We start from the raw sequence: 12930 nt of genomic DNA on the forward strand, positions 1-12930 counted from the left end.
CCTCGTCTGTCTCTGGGTTCTCGGTTCCCGCCTCCTCTCCCGACTTGCTCCAGGAAGCCGGTGGGCCTCTTCGGGCGCTCCGCGTTGGGCTGCGGCCGCCCGGTGTAGCGGTGTTGTACGCCCCGCCTTGCCCTCGCGTGCCGGTTGCCCTCGCTTGAGAGGAACGGACGAGCGAGGCGACGCGACGCTAGCCTATACCGCTGCTTTACACTGACACGTTTTTTCCTGTTCCTCCTCTCTTCCAAGCCTGCAGCCTGCTAAAGCCATCAAGCCCATCGATCGTAAGTCCGTTCATCGGATCTGTTCGGGGCAGGTTGTGCTGAACCTTGGCACTGCCGTGAAGGAGTTGGTGGAAAACAGCCTGGATGCTGGAGCTACCAACATTGGTAACCTTTTCATTGTAACCTCATTCTAAAGTACTTCTTCCTCAAAACAGAGTGCATGTGAACAAATCTGTGCAAATACTTTCTATTTGGGCCAAGTATGTTTGCAGTGATTTTACACCTGACATAAATAAAGCGTTTTGATTCTCAGGCTCCAGGTGAGCTCATAGAAGCAAATGATTGTGTCTGTGTTAGTGTATTTGTAGCCCTCTCTGACACAAAACAAGGTGTGTAGCCTATACAGCAGTGGTAATTAGGCTCTGCTAGCTGCTGGCCTCAAACTAGCAGACAATTAAGGCAGGGTTGCAGTTTCCAGAGCTGTCAGGATGATAGCTGTTATAAGTGGGAAAGCTGTTCAGGCAAAAGTACAATGAAGCTGAACTATCTGCAAGTACTGGCTGGTTTGCGTTAGGTCACCCTGTCTTCTGACAGCTATAAGAATTTTTTTGTTGTTCAAACTTGACGTGGAAAACTGTTATCTGGTAAAGTTACTTCAAGTGCAGAACTAATGCTGAATACTGTGTGTGAATGTACAGAATTAAAAGATTTTATTACTCAATTTTGTAGATATAAAACTTAAAGATCATGGAGCAGAACTGATAGAGGTTTCAGATAATGGAGGTGGAGTGGAAGAGGAGAACTTTGAAGGCTTGAGTAAGTTGAACCTTTTTCATAATTTATATTTGGACATTTTGGAAGCATATTTTCAGTGAGAAAGCTACTTTTTAAAAACAAATTTCCTAACCTTGATAACTTTTAAGGGATACTCAGCTTTTACATAATGCATGCATGACCTGCAAGACTTGGTCAAAACTAGACTGGACTTCTGTGTGGTTATAGTTTTTGTAGCTCAGAAGTAGTCTTTGATTGCTTAAGTGGAACAAAGAACAAATAATTACAGAAAAGAATGTCCTATAAATGTTCATTTAAATTCATTCATGTTGAGTCATCAGTCATTGTTGAAGGATTTAGGAGAGTGACTGCTTTCAAGAGGTGAATTACAAACTGCAATATTTGCTGAAATTGAACTGATATTGCATGCCTGACTGGCAAATTTTCTATTTGCTAGTTTTAAATTGCACAAAATGGGAGCAGAAGCAATACTGTATGATAAATGTAACTAGCCATGGCAATGGAAATACCCACATTTCTTTTTTCATATAATGACTAGGGATCTCTTTCACCATAAGTTGTTACTCGGTGACTTTGTGTGTTCACAGTATGTATATGGTACATCAGCAACTCTTTCTCCTACTGTTGCAGGACAGTGAATGTTCTGGGGTGCTGCTGCTAACTCAGTGTGTTACCTGGTGACTAGTGCTGCACTGATTGTGTAGATTGAGACCTCCTCAGCTGTGGTCATTGTGGACTAGGCTTATGTCTGTCCACTATATAGCCTGTACAGCACAGCACTGCAGTTGTTTTCTTGCAGGGCAAAATCTGTGACAGGTACATCATCAGCAGGGGCAGGTACTGTGTACTGCTCTGAGGCGTCTTGTAATGCATATACCAATAATGCTGTATGAATTTTGGGTGTAAGTATGGAGTAATAGGGGTATCTGAGGATTTTAAAGAGATCTTGGTTATAGGAAAAGGGGAAAGGAAACATTAAGTATTTAATTATTTTGTCTCTAATAATTATGTAAAATACAATGAATAATACAAGGGGTTTTTTTGCTTCTTGATATGCATGCAGAATCTACTTGCATAGACCAGTGTCACTTTGAAGTGATATATATGTTTTTAACTCTCTTTTTCCAGCTCTGAAACATTATACATCAAAGATACAAGATTTTTCTGATCTAATACACGTTGAAACATTTGGGTTTCGAGGTGAAGCACTGAGTTCACTGTGTGCATTAAGGTATTAATATTGAACTTCTTATTAGTAGGAAGTTACTATATGCACAAAAATAACTGAAGCCAACTTTTCAGTTTACTATTATTGAAACTTCCAGTTCCTTAATGTTAGGTCAGTTTTGAGCAGGAGGTTGCGTGACGTCCTGAGTCCTTTCCAGCCAAAATTATTCTATGATTCTAAGCATCTGAAATTATTCTATGATTCTAAGTACCTGATTGGTCATTTTATGTACTAAACTTAGTGTTACTTAAATATGCAAATTGTTGCAGAATGGAACTGCGTACTTGCATAAATGTTTGATCCTCTGATATAAAGCACTGTAATATCTTAAGTGCTTTTTGCTAGGCTGTAACTCATTAAAACTATACTTAAACTCCTCCCAAACTATAAATTTGAAATAGCACAGCTTTTGTACACGGTTCTGTGCATCATGAATTTTCTGCTGTTATGTATTAATGTGAGGAATATAGTTTCCAACAACCAGATTTTAACATTGCATTTTATAAGATAAGAATGAAAGAGATACAAATAAAGTTTGTATTGTAGCTAGGAAAATGTTACAGTTCTCTTCAGGTATGTTTTTAGCTGTTTATGGTGAAGAGTTAGTTTTAATTAAATGAATAGGATTGGTGTAGTTTCTGTGCTTGATTAGGTCATGAGGAATGGATAAGAAAATACAGTGCTCAGTGAGTAATTCTGTTGCCTCTTTCCTTCCATTAGCGATGTTACCATTTTTACCTGTCATAAGTCTGCAAAGGTTGGGACTCGTTTGGTATTTGATCACAATGGTAAAATTACTCAGAAAACTCCTTTTCCACGACAACAAGGAACAACTGTTAACATACAGCAGTTATTTTACACTTTACCGGTACGGCATAAGGAATTTCAAAGAAACATTAAAAAGGTAGGTTAGATCAGAAATTATTAATTCAAAGGAGGGTCATACCCTAGAATTTATTCACTGCTGAATGATAATCGATGTATTCTATAGAGAACTGAATATGTTGGACTATATCATGCTTCTCTCATATTGTCATCAAATAAGAAAAGTCTTCTTAATATTGTGATCACATTTGTGTATTTTAAAATCGGGGACTACTGTGTTATGACTAAATATCAATCTTGTAAACATGCTGTTTGTTTTTAAAGTCACTATTTTTCTCATATATATTTTTTTTAATTCAGTTTTTAAAGATTTTAAAAAATATTAAACTCGCCTCCCCTTTTTGTGTTACCTGAAAATATTGAATGTTTTGTTTTACACAGGGACATTTCACATAAATGTGAACTTTCTCTTTTCTTTAATAGGAATATGCAAAAATGGTCCAGGTATTGCAGGCATACTGTATTGTTTCTAAAGGAGTGCGGATTAACTGCACTAATCAAGTGGGCCAAGGTAAAAAAAGCTCTGTGGTATCCACTACTGGAAGCCCTAGTTTAAAGGAAAACATTGGAGCAGTATTTGGGCAAAAACAGGTATTACTTTTTTATTATTGGGGAGAGAGAGAAGATAGCTGTATAGAGAGACTTTTAATATCTACTAAATAAAGGGGGTGTAGGAAACCTTTAAAAACCGTTAAGAGGATGGAGCATGAGTTGACTTTTAGCACACCCTACAGGTTGAAAAAAGGAGGGACGGTGCAGCCTCCATGGATTCCCTTGAAGTTTCTAAATCTGCTTAGAGATGTTTTGATGGAAGAAAAAAGATTTAGGAGACAGGGTTACTGCTTAATCTCTCTCTGATGCCAGCTTTACGAGCTGTTGTGCCAGCAAGCCTCTGAATACTTAAATGTAAAATCAGTAAGAGATGCTCTAATGACAGAACAATAATAGTGGCATGACTGGGAAAACGTGATAAACATAGCTGTAATTAGGCAGATTGTGATTCAAATAATATCTTTTCTAATAGTTCTAGTGTTCTTTCAAAAGAAACCTATATTACGCTTTTTGCCTTTTGTTTTTGCATAAAACTTGATTAGGTCATATGTATGTAGCTGGAAAGTCCAAATTGTGTCCATCATTTTGTTGTTCTGTCTATGTACATTTTAAAGTAAGGCTCTGTGAAATAACTAAGGCTAAAGTAGTGATATCAAAGGATGAGAACAGCCATTTGTTAAGGCATTGTTTCTGAGTAAGCAGTGCTACTGTCTTCTAGTAGGTTTGAGTGTTTTAAGTTTTTGACTTGGTCTGCCAACTTGAAAAAACCCACCATTTTATCAAGTAGATTTTAAGGCTAATGAATAACAATAAAATAGAAGGAAAAAATCGATGCGTGTTTAATGTTTCACTTCCTTTTTTTTTCCCCAGTTACAGAGCCTCATTCCTTTTGCTCAGCTACCTCCTAGTGAAGCTGTTTGTGAAGAATATGGACTCAATGCTGCTGACATGCCACAGAATTTTTATAGGTAATCAGAAAAGTACAAACCACTGTTGCCAGTGGCATTTTACGATAAACCAAATTTGTTTTTTAAAGAGTGTGGTGGTTAATAGTAATAAAAATAACTAAGAACAGCATAGTAGATACTAGTATACAGTTTGGGAAAGACCATCACTTGATTTAAAATGTTAATTCAGGACTAAGATGTTGCTAGTCAGAGGAGTGGGAGGAGCAAAACTACTATTCCTTGTGTTCTAGTTAATTATATATTACTGTGATCTTCTCCTGAATGTCACCTTTGTCAGTGCTCTGAGTAATTGGATGGATTAATTGTATCCATTGTTTATACCTGTATTTCTTTAGTAGCATTACTGAGAAATGATGAGAGACAAACGTGAATCAGTTTGTGTAAATAAATTAACATTTACTTTATTAAAGTGTACTTTTCTTTATCTCTCAATACACATAAGAGCAGCAGATAGATGCATCAATATCTGACCAATGACAGTTCACAACTGACCTCACTTCTGCTTTCAGAGCATAAAAATTACAAATGCCATTTCTTTTGAAATCAGAGCAAGCTACTTTTTCAATTGTCTGATGCCTTTTTGGAGCTGAACATCTAGCTTTTGTCAGATAAGGAATTGGGAGAGGAAGTGCATACACGTATTTCCTGATGCTGTGTAATAGTGTTTCTTTTAGCCCCTTATAAATACTCTTCCATTAAATATCCTTGGAGTCAGAAAAATTTCTTTTGCGTTGCTCCTCGATTTTACCTTACTGTTGTTATGTTATTATTGAACAGTATTACAGGCTTCATTTCTCGTTGTGATCATGGTGTTGGAAGGAGTACAACAGACAGACAGTTTTTCTTTATCAACCAACGTCCATGTGATCCAGCAAAGGTGAGGTTTTTATTTTTCTAACATTACCAGTGCTAACTTTTTTTATATTTTCTGAAAACCACTGGATTAGTAGCTGATACGTATATTTGTGGCTTGATGCTGCAAGTTCCTATGTCTGAAGTTTTTCTGTTCATTGTGTCTCTGTGTGAACAAAAGCTCAACATACAAGATATGATTTAGTACATTGTTTTGAAGGGGCTTAAATAACACATACTGGTGGGAAATAGAATATAATAGTATTGACACTTATTGTTTTTTCATCTTTTGTGCAGGTCGTCAAGCTTGTGAATGAAGTTTATCACTTACACAATAAACATCAGTATCCATTTGTTGTCCTTAACATTTGTGTAGATTCTGGTAAGTTATGAATAATTTTCAGTAACTTCTGTGAAGGCTATAAATTTATTGAAGAATAAATTGTATTTATTTAGAGAACATTGTAACTTTCATCTGTATGACTTCCTGCATTGTGGTGAATTTTTGGATCTACAGTTGGTGAAGGAGAGAGAGGGTCTAGCTGTGGTTCCAGGTTTTTTTCCCCTCCACTCTTTCTATATTCAAAAGTAGCTTCTTTCAAGTAATGAGAAGAATTAGCTTCTGTTTTGTTTGCGGGAATGTTGAGAAAGTTAAAAGTTTAATTTGCAGACATACTGTGAATGTTAACTGTGGCTTTGGTTTTAATCCTGTGGAATAAGAATGGAGGGTGAAAGGGCAGAAAACTTTGATCCAAGGGCGGAAATTTTTCTATTTATTTTTCATTTATAATGCAGTTGTTTTTCCTTTCCTCTTCTTTCCTTAGAGTGTGTTGACATCAATGTAACTCCAGACAAAAGGCAAATTTTACTTCAGGAGGAAAAGCTTTTGTTAGCAATTTTAAAAACATCTCTGATGGACATGTTTGGTAGTGATGTTAACAAACTAAATGTCAATCAGAAACTTCTGGACATTGCAGGTAGGACACAAAATGTGAAATTTTTCTATATGATACATGGTAGAGAATTAAAAATGGAAAAATGTGTTTTTAAAAACCCAAAGAAGTAGTGAAAAAAATGTCCAGCTGTTAATTGATATACCTTTCAGGACAGATTTTTCATGTATTGCTTACATTGAAAGATTGTTATTGACATGAAATAATAAAGGATGATCCTAAGTTATTAAGTGATTGCTATAGAAATCACGCAAGTCAGCACAACATGATTTACAGTCAACTTTATGGGGAAAAAATTAACACAAAATTAATCGATTATGCTTGAGAAAGATTTCTTCCTAGATACTGGAAGAGGTCTTTGTTTCCTTTACTGAAAAGTACTTGAGAAAGAATGGTTAAAGTCTCACAAATAAAATCTGAAATTTGAGTACAAGTTTATTGGATTTTGAACTTGGATTCTTTTATGGTAACTACAGAAATTGATGATTCTCTTGTGACTGTATAATCTTCCAAAATTGCTTTTCTGTGTTAACACCACCTCATCTTCCTCATTTCTTTCAACAGAACCCCTTCTAATTTCCTTCTTTACAGACTTACTGTTTTAAATTAATCTTTAGTAAAATACATGTCAGACTGACAATCTGTGAAGTTGAAGTCCTCTACTTATCTACAAATGACATATACTGTGCCTTAACACCTTTCCAACGGACTTTTACAGTGACCATTACAAGCATAAAAGTAATTAATTTTTCATTGTCACTCAGTCATTAGCACATTTATTATCAAAAAAGTTTAATTGGACTGATTGCCGTTCCAGTTTAAAAAGAGATTACAAATTCATTCACACAAGTACCATTAAGTTTCTTAAAGATGTAACTGCTTGTCTGTTGAATATTAATGCCTTTCAGCCCCATACTCATTGTCTGAAGCTTAAGGGCTCCTTTGAGGAGTTTGCTATTTTTCTACCTCTCTTTTCATTCCCTTTACTAAAGTACATAATTTAATTCATGTTTCCAGTTAACTTAGAATCTTGAAATATTCTTTATTCTGGTTTTATTAGGCAACTTGAAGACAATTCTTCCTGAAGAGACAGGAAAGACTCAGGTAGAAATGCTGCCTGACTCTGAGACTGAAAATCCAAGTGGTGAAGGAAAAAGAATAATGACTCTTGCCAGACTAAGGGAGTCATTTTCTCTTCATCAAACGACAGAGAGTAATTTTCAAAGCCCTAAAAAGGTAAACCAGAAGCACAGCTCCCCTAGACAAATGTCACGTGATACCACTTTGAGTACTGTAAAGACTCAAAAGGCTGTCTTGACTAAGGAGCCTAAGAGTTGTCCTAAGATGGACTCAGAGATGTCAATTCCAAACAGATATTTGAGAAAACTAGAAGATAATGCAGATTCCGGATTCTGTAGCACTTCTGAGTCAGATGCTGGATGTAGTACACCAGAAGCTGGGAGCTGCATCAATAGTGAAAGTGTAATTAATCCTTCTGAAGAAGAATTCTGTAGCTCAGAAGACCAACTTAAAAATGAATGTCTTAAAACTGTTGGATGTAGTGAGAAATCATTGGAATGTGATGTTCAGGTCTTGAGTGCTGAACATAAGTTAAATCAAGGGAATAACTGGAGTAACCAAAACAAATTATCTCAAGAAGCCAATAGTTCTTCCTCAAGAGTAAAATGTTTTAAAAGCAGAAGCTTTAAAAGTGAAGCAGATGACTTCAAGGCAGGTAAATGTCCCAAAGTGAAGAATACTAGGAATTGTATTCCAAGTGTTGATGTACTGGTGGAAGTTAAAAAGAAAACCGTGCCTCTTGAATTCTCTATGAAGATTTTAGCAGAAAAGGTAAAAAAGGTAATACAGCAACAACAGAAAATCACAGAAACACAAAATTACAGAAGATTTAAAGCAAAAATTAGTCCTGGAGAAAATAAAGTAGCAGAAGATGAATTAAGAAAAGAGATCAGGTATTTTCACCTTCTTAACATATTGTATTAATCCATTAATAAAAATAGTTAGGGAAAAATATAAGACCTGTCTTGGGGGGTGGGCGGGAGACTTACATCTACCTATTAGTTTTGGATATATCTTTTATTTAACTTACACTGTTAAAATGTCCATTTGACACAGCAGCTGTTTGAACTAAGTGCAAACGGAATGTGGAAAAAGACACTAAGGTGGCCACAAACATAATAGATTTGTCTTTGTTCAGACTTATAATTTGCAGTGTGGTCAAAGAAACACCAGATTTCACAACAGATAAGAACACTCTGAAAAGACTCCATAATTCATATTTCTCCCTCATGTGAACTTGAAATTTGGTAAGACATGGCTGTGAAAATAAGTTACATTCAGGTGGTCACTGGGCAGTAGAAGTGTAGGATTTGTTAATTTTGGATTAAAAAAAGTGTTAGGAAAGCCGTCTGATTGCAAAAAGAAGTTAAGTATGCCAGCTGCCATACTTTAAAACTGTGATGCTGCCTCAGTGTTATTCACTTGGACTATCGCCATACTGCCCATTACTAATTTTATTATCACCTATGGCTGTATTTAAAATGGGAGAATCCTGAACGAGTGCTGTCTTAATGATGGATTGTGTTCTGCCAGAAATGGCCTCATCAGTCAGTGTCAGATTCCAGATAACTCTGCTCTTCCACATTCATATCCTGCTTAAATGAGTTTTTTATTTCTTTTAATGTAAAGTGTGTTCTGCAGGGGAGAGAAAGATGTTTTTAAGTTTTACAGTCTAACATGATAACGGAAGAGGTGTAATTTATAACCTGTTTATATTTTCTACATACAGTAAAGAAATGTTTGCAAAAATGGAAGTCATTGGCCAGTTCAATTTAGGGTTTATAATAGCAAAGTTGAATTCTGATCTTTTCATAATTGACCAACATGCTACTGATGAGAAGTACAACTTTGAGATGTTACAACAACACACTGTTCTTCAAGGTCAGAAGCTGATAGTGTAAGTATTTTCAGTGTTATAATAAAAATAATTTTAAAGTTTACTTCAATGTTTCAGAAGGATATCATGTAGTATTTCACACATTCAAAACATTTAAGACAAAAGGGTGTTTTATATTCTGTGTTTCAAAGAGTCAATCTTCATATGAAAAATAAATTCCACAGATAACAGTTGTGGGTATGCAGCCATTTATCACTGGTAAAACAGATTTCATAGTGGGCTTTCACATGGCAATCCACGGTTTGGTAAGCATGGTCATACAGTGAGGAGGGATATTGGAGACTGCTGTTGCAACAGGACTGCTGTGCTGCATAATAGGCTCAAGTCTGCTGAGTAACACTTGGAAGTGATCTGTTCAGTAGTGAGTTGTTTTTTTAACAAAGTTAAATGTTTTAATAGAGCTCTATATTAGCACTTCTGAATTGCTTCTGAAACCTATCTTAAGTGGTCTGCACTATGTACATGTGCAATACCGTATTTTTCTGTCTCTTTCAGGCCTCAAAATCTCAATTTAACAGCTGTAAATGAAACTGTTTTGATTGAAAACCTGGAAATATTCAGAAAGAATGGGTTTGACTTTGTCATAAATGAAAATGGTGAGTTTGGGCCAGAATTACCGGAAGTAAAAAAGTTCAACGGTTTCATGTCACCTATTATGTAAAAATCTCTTTTGGTAGTTATCAGAAACATTGAAATAATATGCATTACAGTATATGGTTTTTTGGTTTTTAAGACATGATTCTGTGGTCTCTTTGCACTATTTAACAGAACATAGTAGACTATTTATCTCACCTGCTTTCTATAGAAGGCTCTGAAGACTCTTTGGAGTCATTGTTTGACTGTGTGGCTGGATGTGTATTTTCTGGATGTGTTGCATAAAAATACTTTTGTTAATCCAAAAATCCTTTGGGACACTTGCAGGTCCCAGCAGGGTTAGATGCAGGGAAATGCTAAATCTGGTAACTTTAAATTAATAGAAAACACTGGTAAATAATGTTCTTTGGTTTTCCTTAGGGCTTTAGCATTGACTTGCTGCGTACTTTTGAGTACATTGCATAACCTGCAAGCTCCTTACTATTTTCCTTGTACAGCAAGAATAATGGAAGTGCTGCGTGTTACCACTCTGTTATTTGGGAAGTTGCTACAGACTTTTTCCATACTTTTCATTTCAGAATCTCAATTTTTTGCCTAAAATGCTATTAATTATCAATCTCTTGCCAACAAAAATCCTTAATTATTTTCTAGTCACATAACCTCAAAATAGCTTCATAAACCATTTGTTCTTTGAAGTTGAAGGGTTTGTCAGAAATTACATCTATCTGCTTTTAAGTTTACAAGGAATTTTTTGGTTAATGTTGAAAGGGTATGTGCTGTAGTTACCACTTTGGTTAGTTAATGACATCCATCAAAAGACTAAATTTAAACCTCAGCATATATGCAGATCACATCATATTAATGTATCAAAGTAGTTTCTCAGTTTTTCTCTTAAGAAAAAGTAATTTCCTGTAGTGCTCTGTTTCTGTATTAATTATTGCAAATCTTTCAGCTCCTGTAACTCAAAGAGTTAAATTAGTATCATTGCCAACAAGCAAAAACTGGACTTTTGGTCCACAAGACATAGATGAGCTGATCTTCATGTTAAGTGACTGCCCTGGAGTCATGTGTAGGCCCTCCAGGGTCAGACAGATGTTTGCTTCTCGAGCTTGCAGAAAGTCTGTAAGTACCACACTTGATGTTTCGTTTCAAATAAATACCATATTTTCTGTTGTATTATAGATGGCTGTATCTGTAGATACATTGCAGGGGAAGTTTATTTACTATTGAGTATTAACAGCTAATATCCTTCATTTTGTTCCTTGTGGTTTTGTCTAGTGTAACTTGGGAAACGTTTTTGGTACTCTTAGTTCTTTTATTTCAAACTAGCACATTTACGAACATTCGCAGCTGTATTTTGTCTTCTGATCATCTTGTAGGTCTTTCTGCTTTTAATGCCTTGCACAGTATTTATTTGCTCTAGTAGCTGAAGTACTGTGCTTACCTGTGTCAGTTGTCAATATGAAGAAAAATAATAATTGGTTTTCTTGCATTTACTTGCAGGTGATGATTGGAACTGCACTGAATGTGCAGGAAATGAGAAAACTGATCACCCATATGGGTGAGATTGAGCATCCCTGGAACTGCCCCCATGGAAGACCTACTATGAGACACATAGTCAGTTTAGACTTGATTTCACCAGAATAAGTCAGTTCCTGTTTATTAACATTTTCAATTTTAATTCTTGGTGATATTTTTAGCTTTTATCATGATTCTCTTATTTAGAGTAAAAAAAATTTTAGCCAGTCTTCAAATTTGAAGACAATAACTCATTCAGCGTTATTTCCATTCATTCAGCATTTTTGGCATTCAGCAGAGTTTCATTGTTATTCCTATCAAGTCAACAATATCAACATACTGGAATTCATGTGTAAATAACATTGTGATTTACTGTGTGTATTATTTTTTGCAATCAAGACTTTTAAAAAAATAAATATAAATGTTTATATATAAAGATCAAGAGTAGGTGAACCTCATTTATAGCAAATACTCTGATTCTTAAAATTGTGGAATGTGTATTTAAGTCTCTAGTAATGCCATAAAACAACCATTAACTTTCTATGTTTATACATCCTGTGTATGATAATTTTAAAGAAAATATAAGTTCTATACCCATGAAAATACTAATTTTTTTTTACTTATACTAGAGCTGGGTTTCATAATTGCTTCAAGCATTAATATTGCATTTAATGATTAACTTACTGGCATCTGTGTTTAATGCTTGAATAGAATAATTCACCTGGCATATTTACTTTTCATTAGGATTGTTCTCATCCATATTCCAAACATTAATTTTTTTCAAGAACAGGGATTCCTTCTCTGAGAATGAACGGAAAACTGTCTCGCCAGGCACTGCCGATCAGGTCAGTCTAAATTCTATCTCAGTAGAATCAAAATAGTTAGAAAATTGTCCTTTTTCATCACAAATCCATCAGAACAAATAGCTAAGCCCTTCCGTTTCTGTAGGACCAAGATCTGATGTAGGAAATCTTTGTTGTTACTGATGCCTTTGCCTGAGCACCTCCATTTGCAGCTGACAGAGTGGGGCGGCTGTGCTGCTGCCGCCCTGACGTGCGCGGAACCCCCCAGGCGGGGCCGACGTGGGCGGCCTAGGCAGAAGGCCCGTAGGCGCAGTCGGTAACTGCCACGCGCGTGGGTGCGAATGGAGCAAGTACCATCAATAAATTGTCTGTATTCCCTGTGGACCATGTGTAACGTCTCCTAACCCGCGTTTCCCGCCCTGTTTCTCTGTATTAAAAGGAACCCGGCGCAAGCAGTTTCGCTCTGGTGCTCTGGAGCTACTCTCCCGGCTGGAAAGCAGAGCAGGACAGGCTCCCCTCAGGGGCGGGCTAGCCCGGCTGCTGGCGCAGTGCCCTTCCTCGGGGCAAGGGGCCGGCCGGCCCCC

General features: G+C 36.3%; 1 protein-coding gene across 1 annotated transcript; it reads left to right on the top strand.

The window, feature by feature from the left end:
• Positions 1–246: 246 nt before the first annotated feature.
• LOC104614191 (mismatch repair endonuclease PMS2-like) lies at positions 247–11778 on the top strand (the record flags this gene model as incomplete). The annotated part of the gene is given in 18 exon segments (XM_010289245.1): positions 247–386; positions 951–1037; positions 2145–2247; positions 2965–3152; positions 3553–3567; positions 3570–3596; positions 3599–3720; positions 4552–4649; positions 5427–5526; positions 5799–5883; positions 6326–6478; positions 7515–8427; positions 9264–9286; positions 9289–9332; positions 9334–9431; positions 9927–10027; positions 10978–11147; positions 11529–11778. Coding segments are annotated over 18 exon segments (2611 nt in total), but the record flags the coding sequence as incomplete, so codon positions are not given.
• Between the last annotated feature and the right edge of the window lie 1152 nt (positions 11779–12930).

Source organism: Phaethon lepturus, unplaced genomic scaffold (genome assembly GCF_000687285.1).
Source record: "Phaethon lepturus isolate BGI_N335 unplaced genomic scaffold, ASM68728v1 scaffold39696, whole genome shotgun sequence".
NCBI classification, from domain to species: domain Eukaryota; kingdom Metazoa; phylum Chordata; class Aves; order Phaethontiformes; family Phaethontidae; genus Phaethon; species Phaethon lepturus.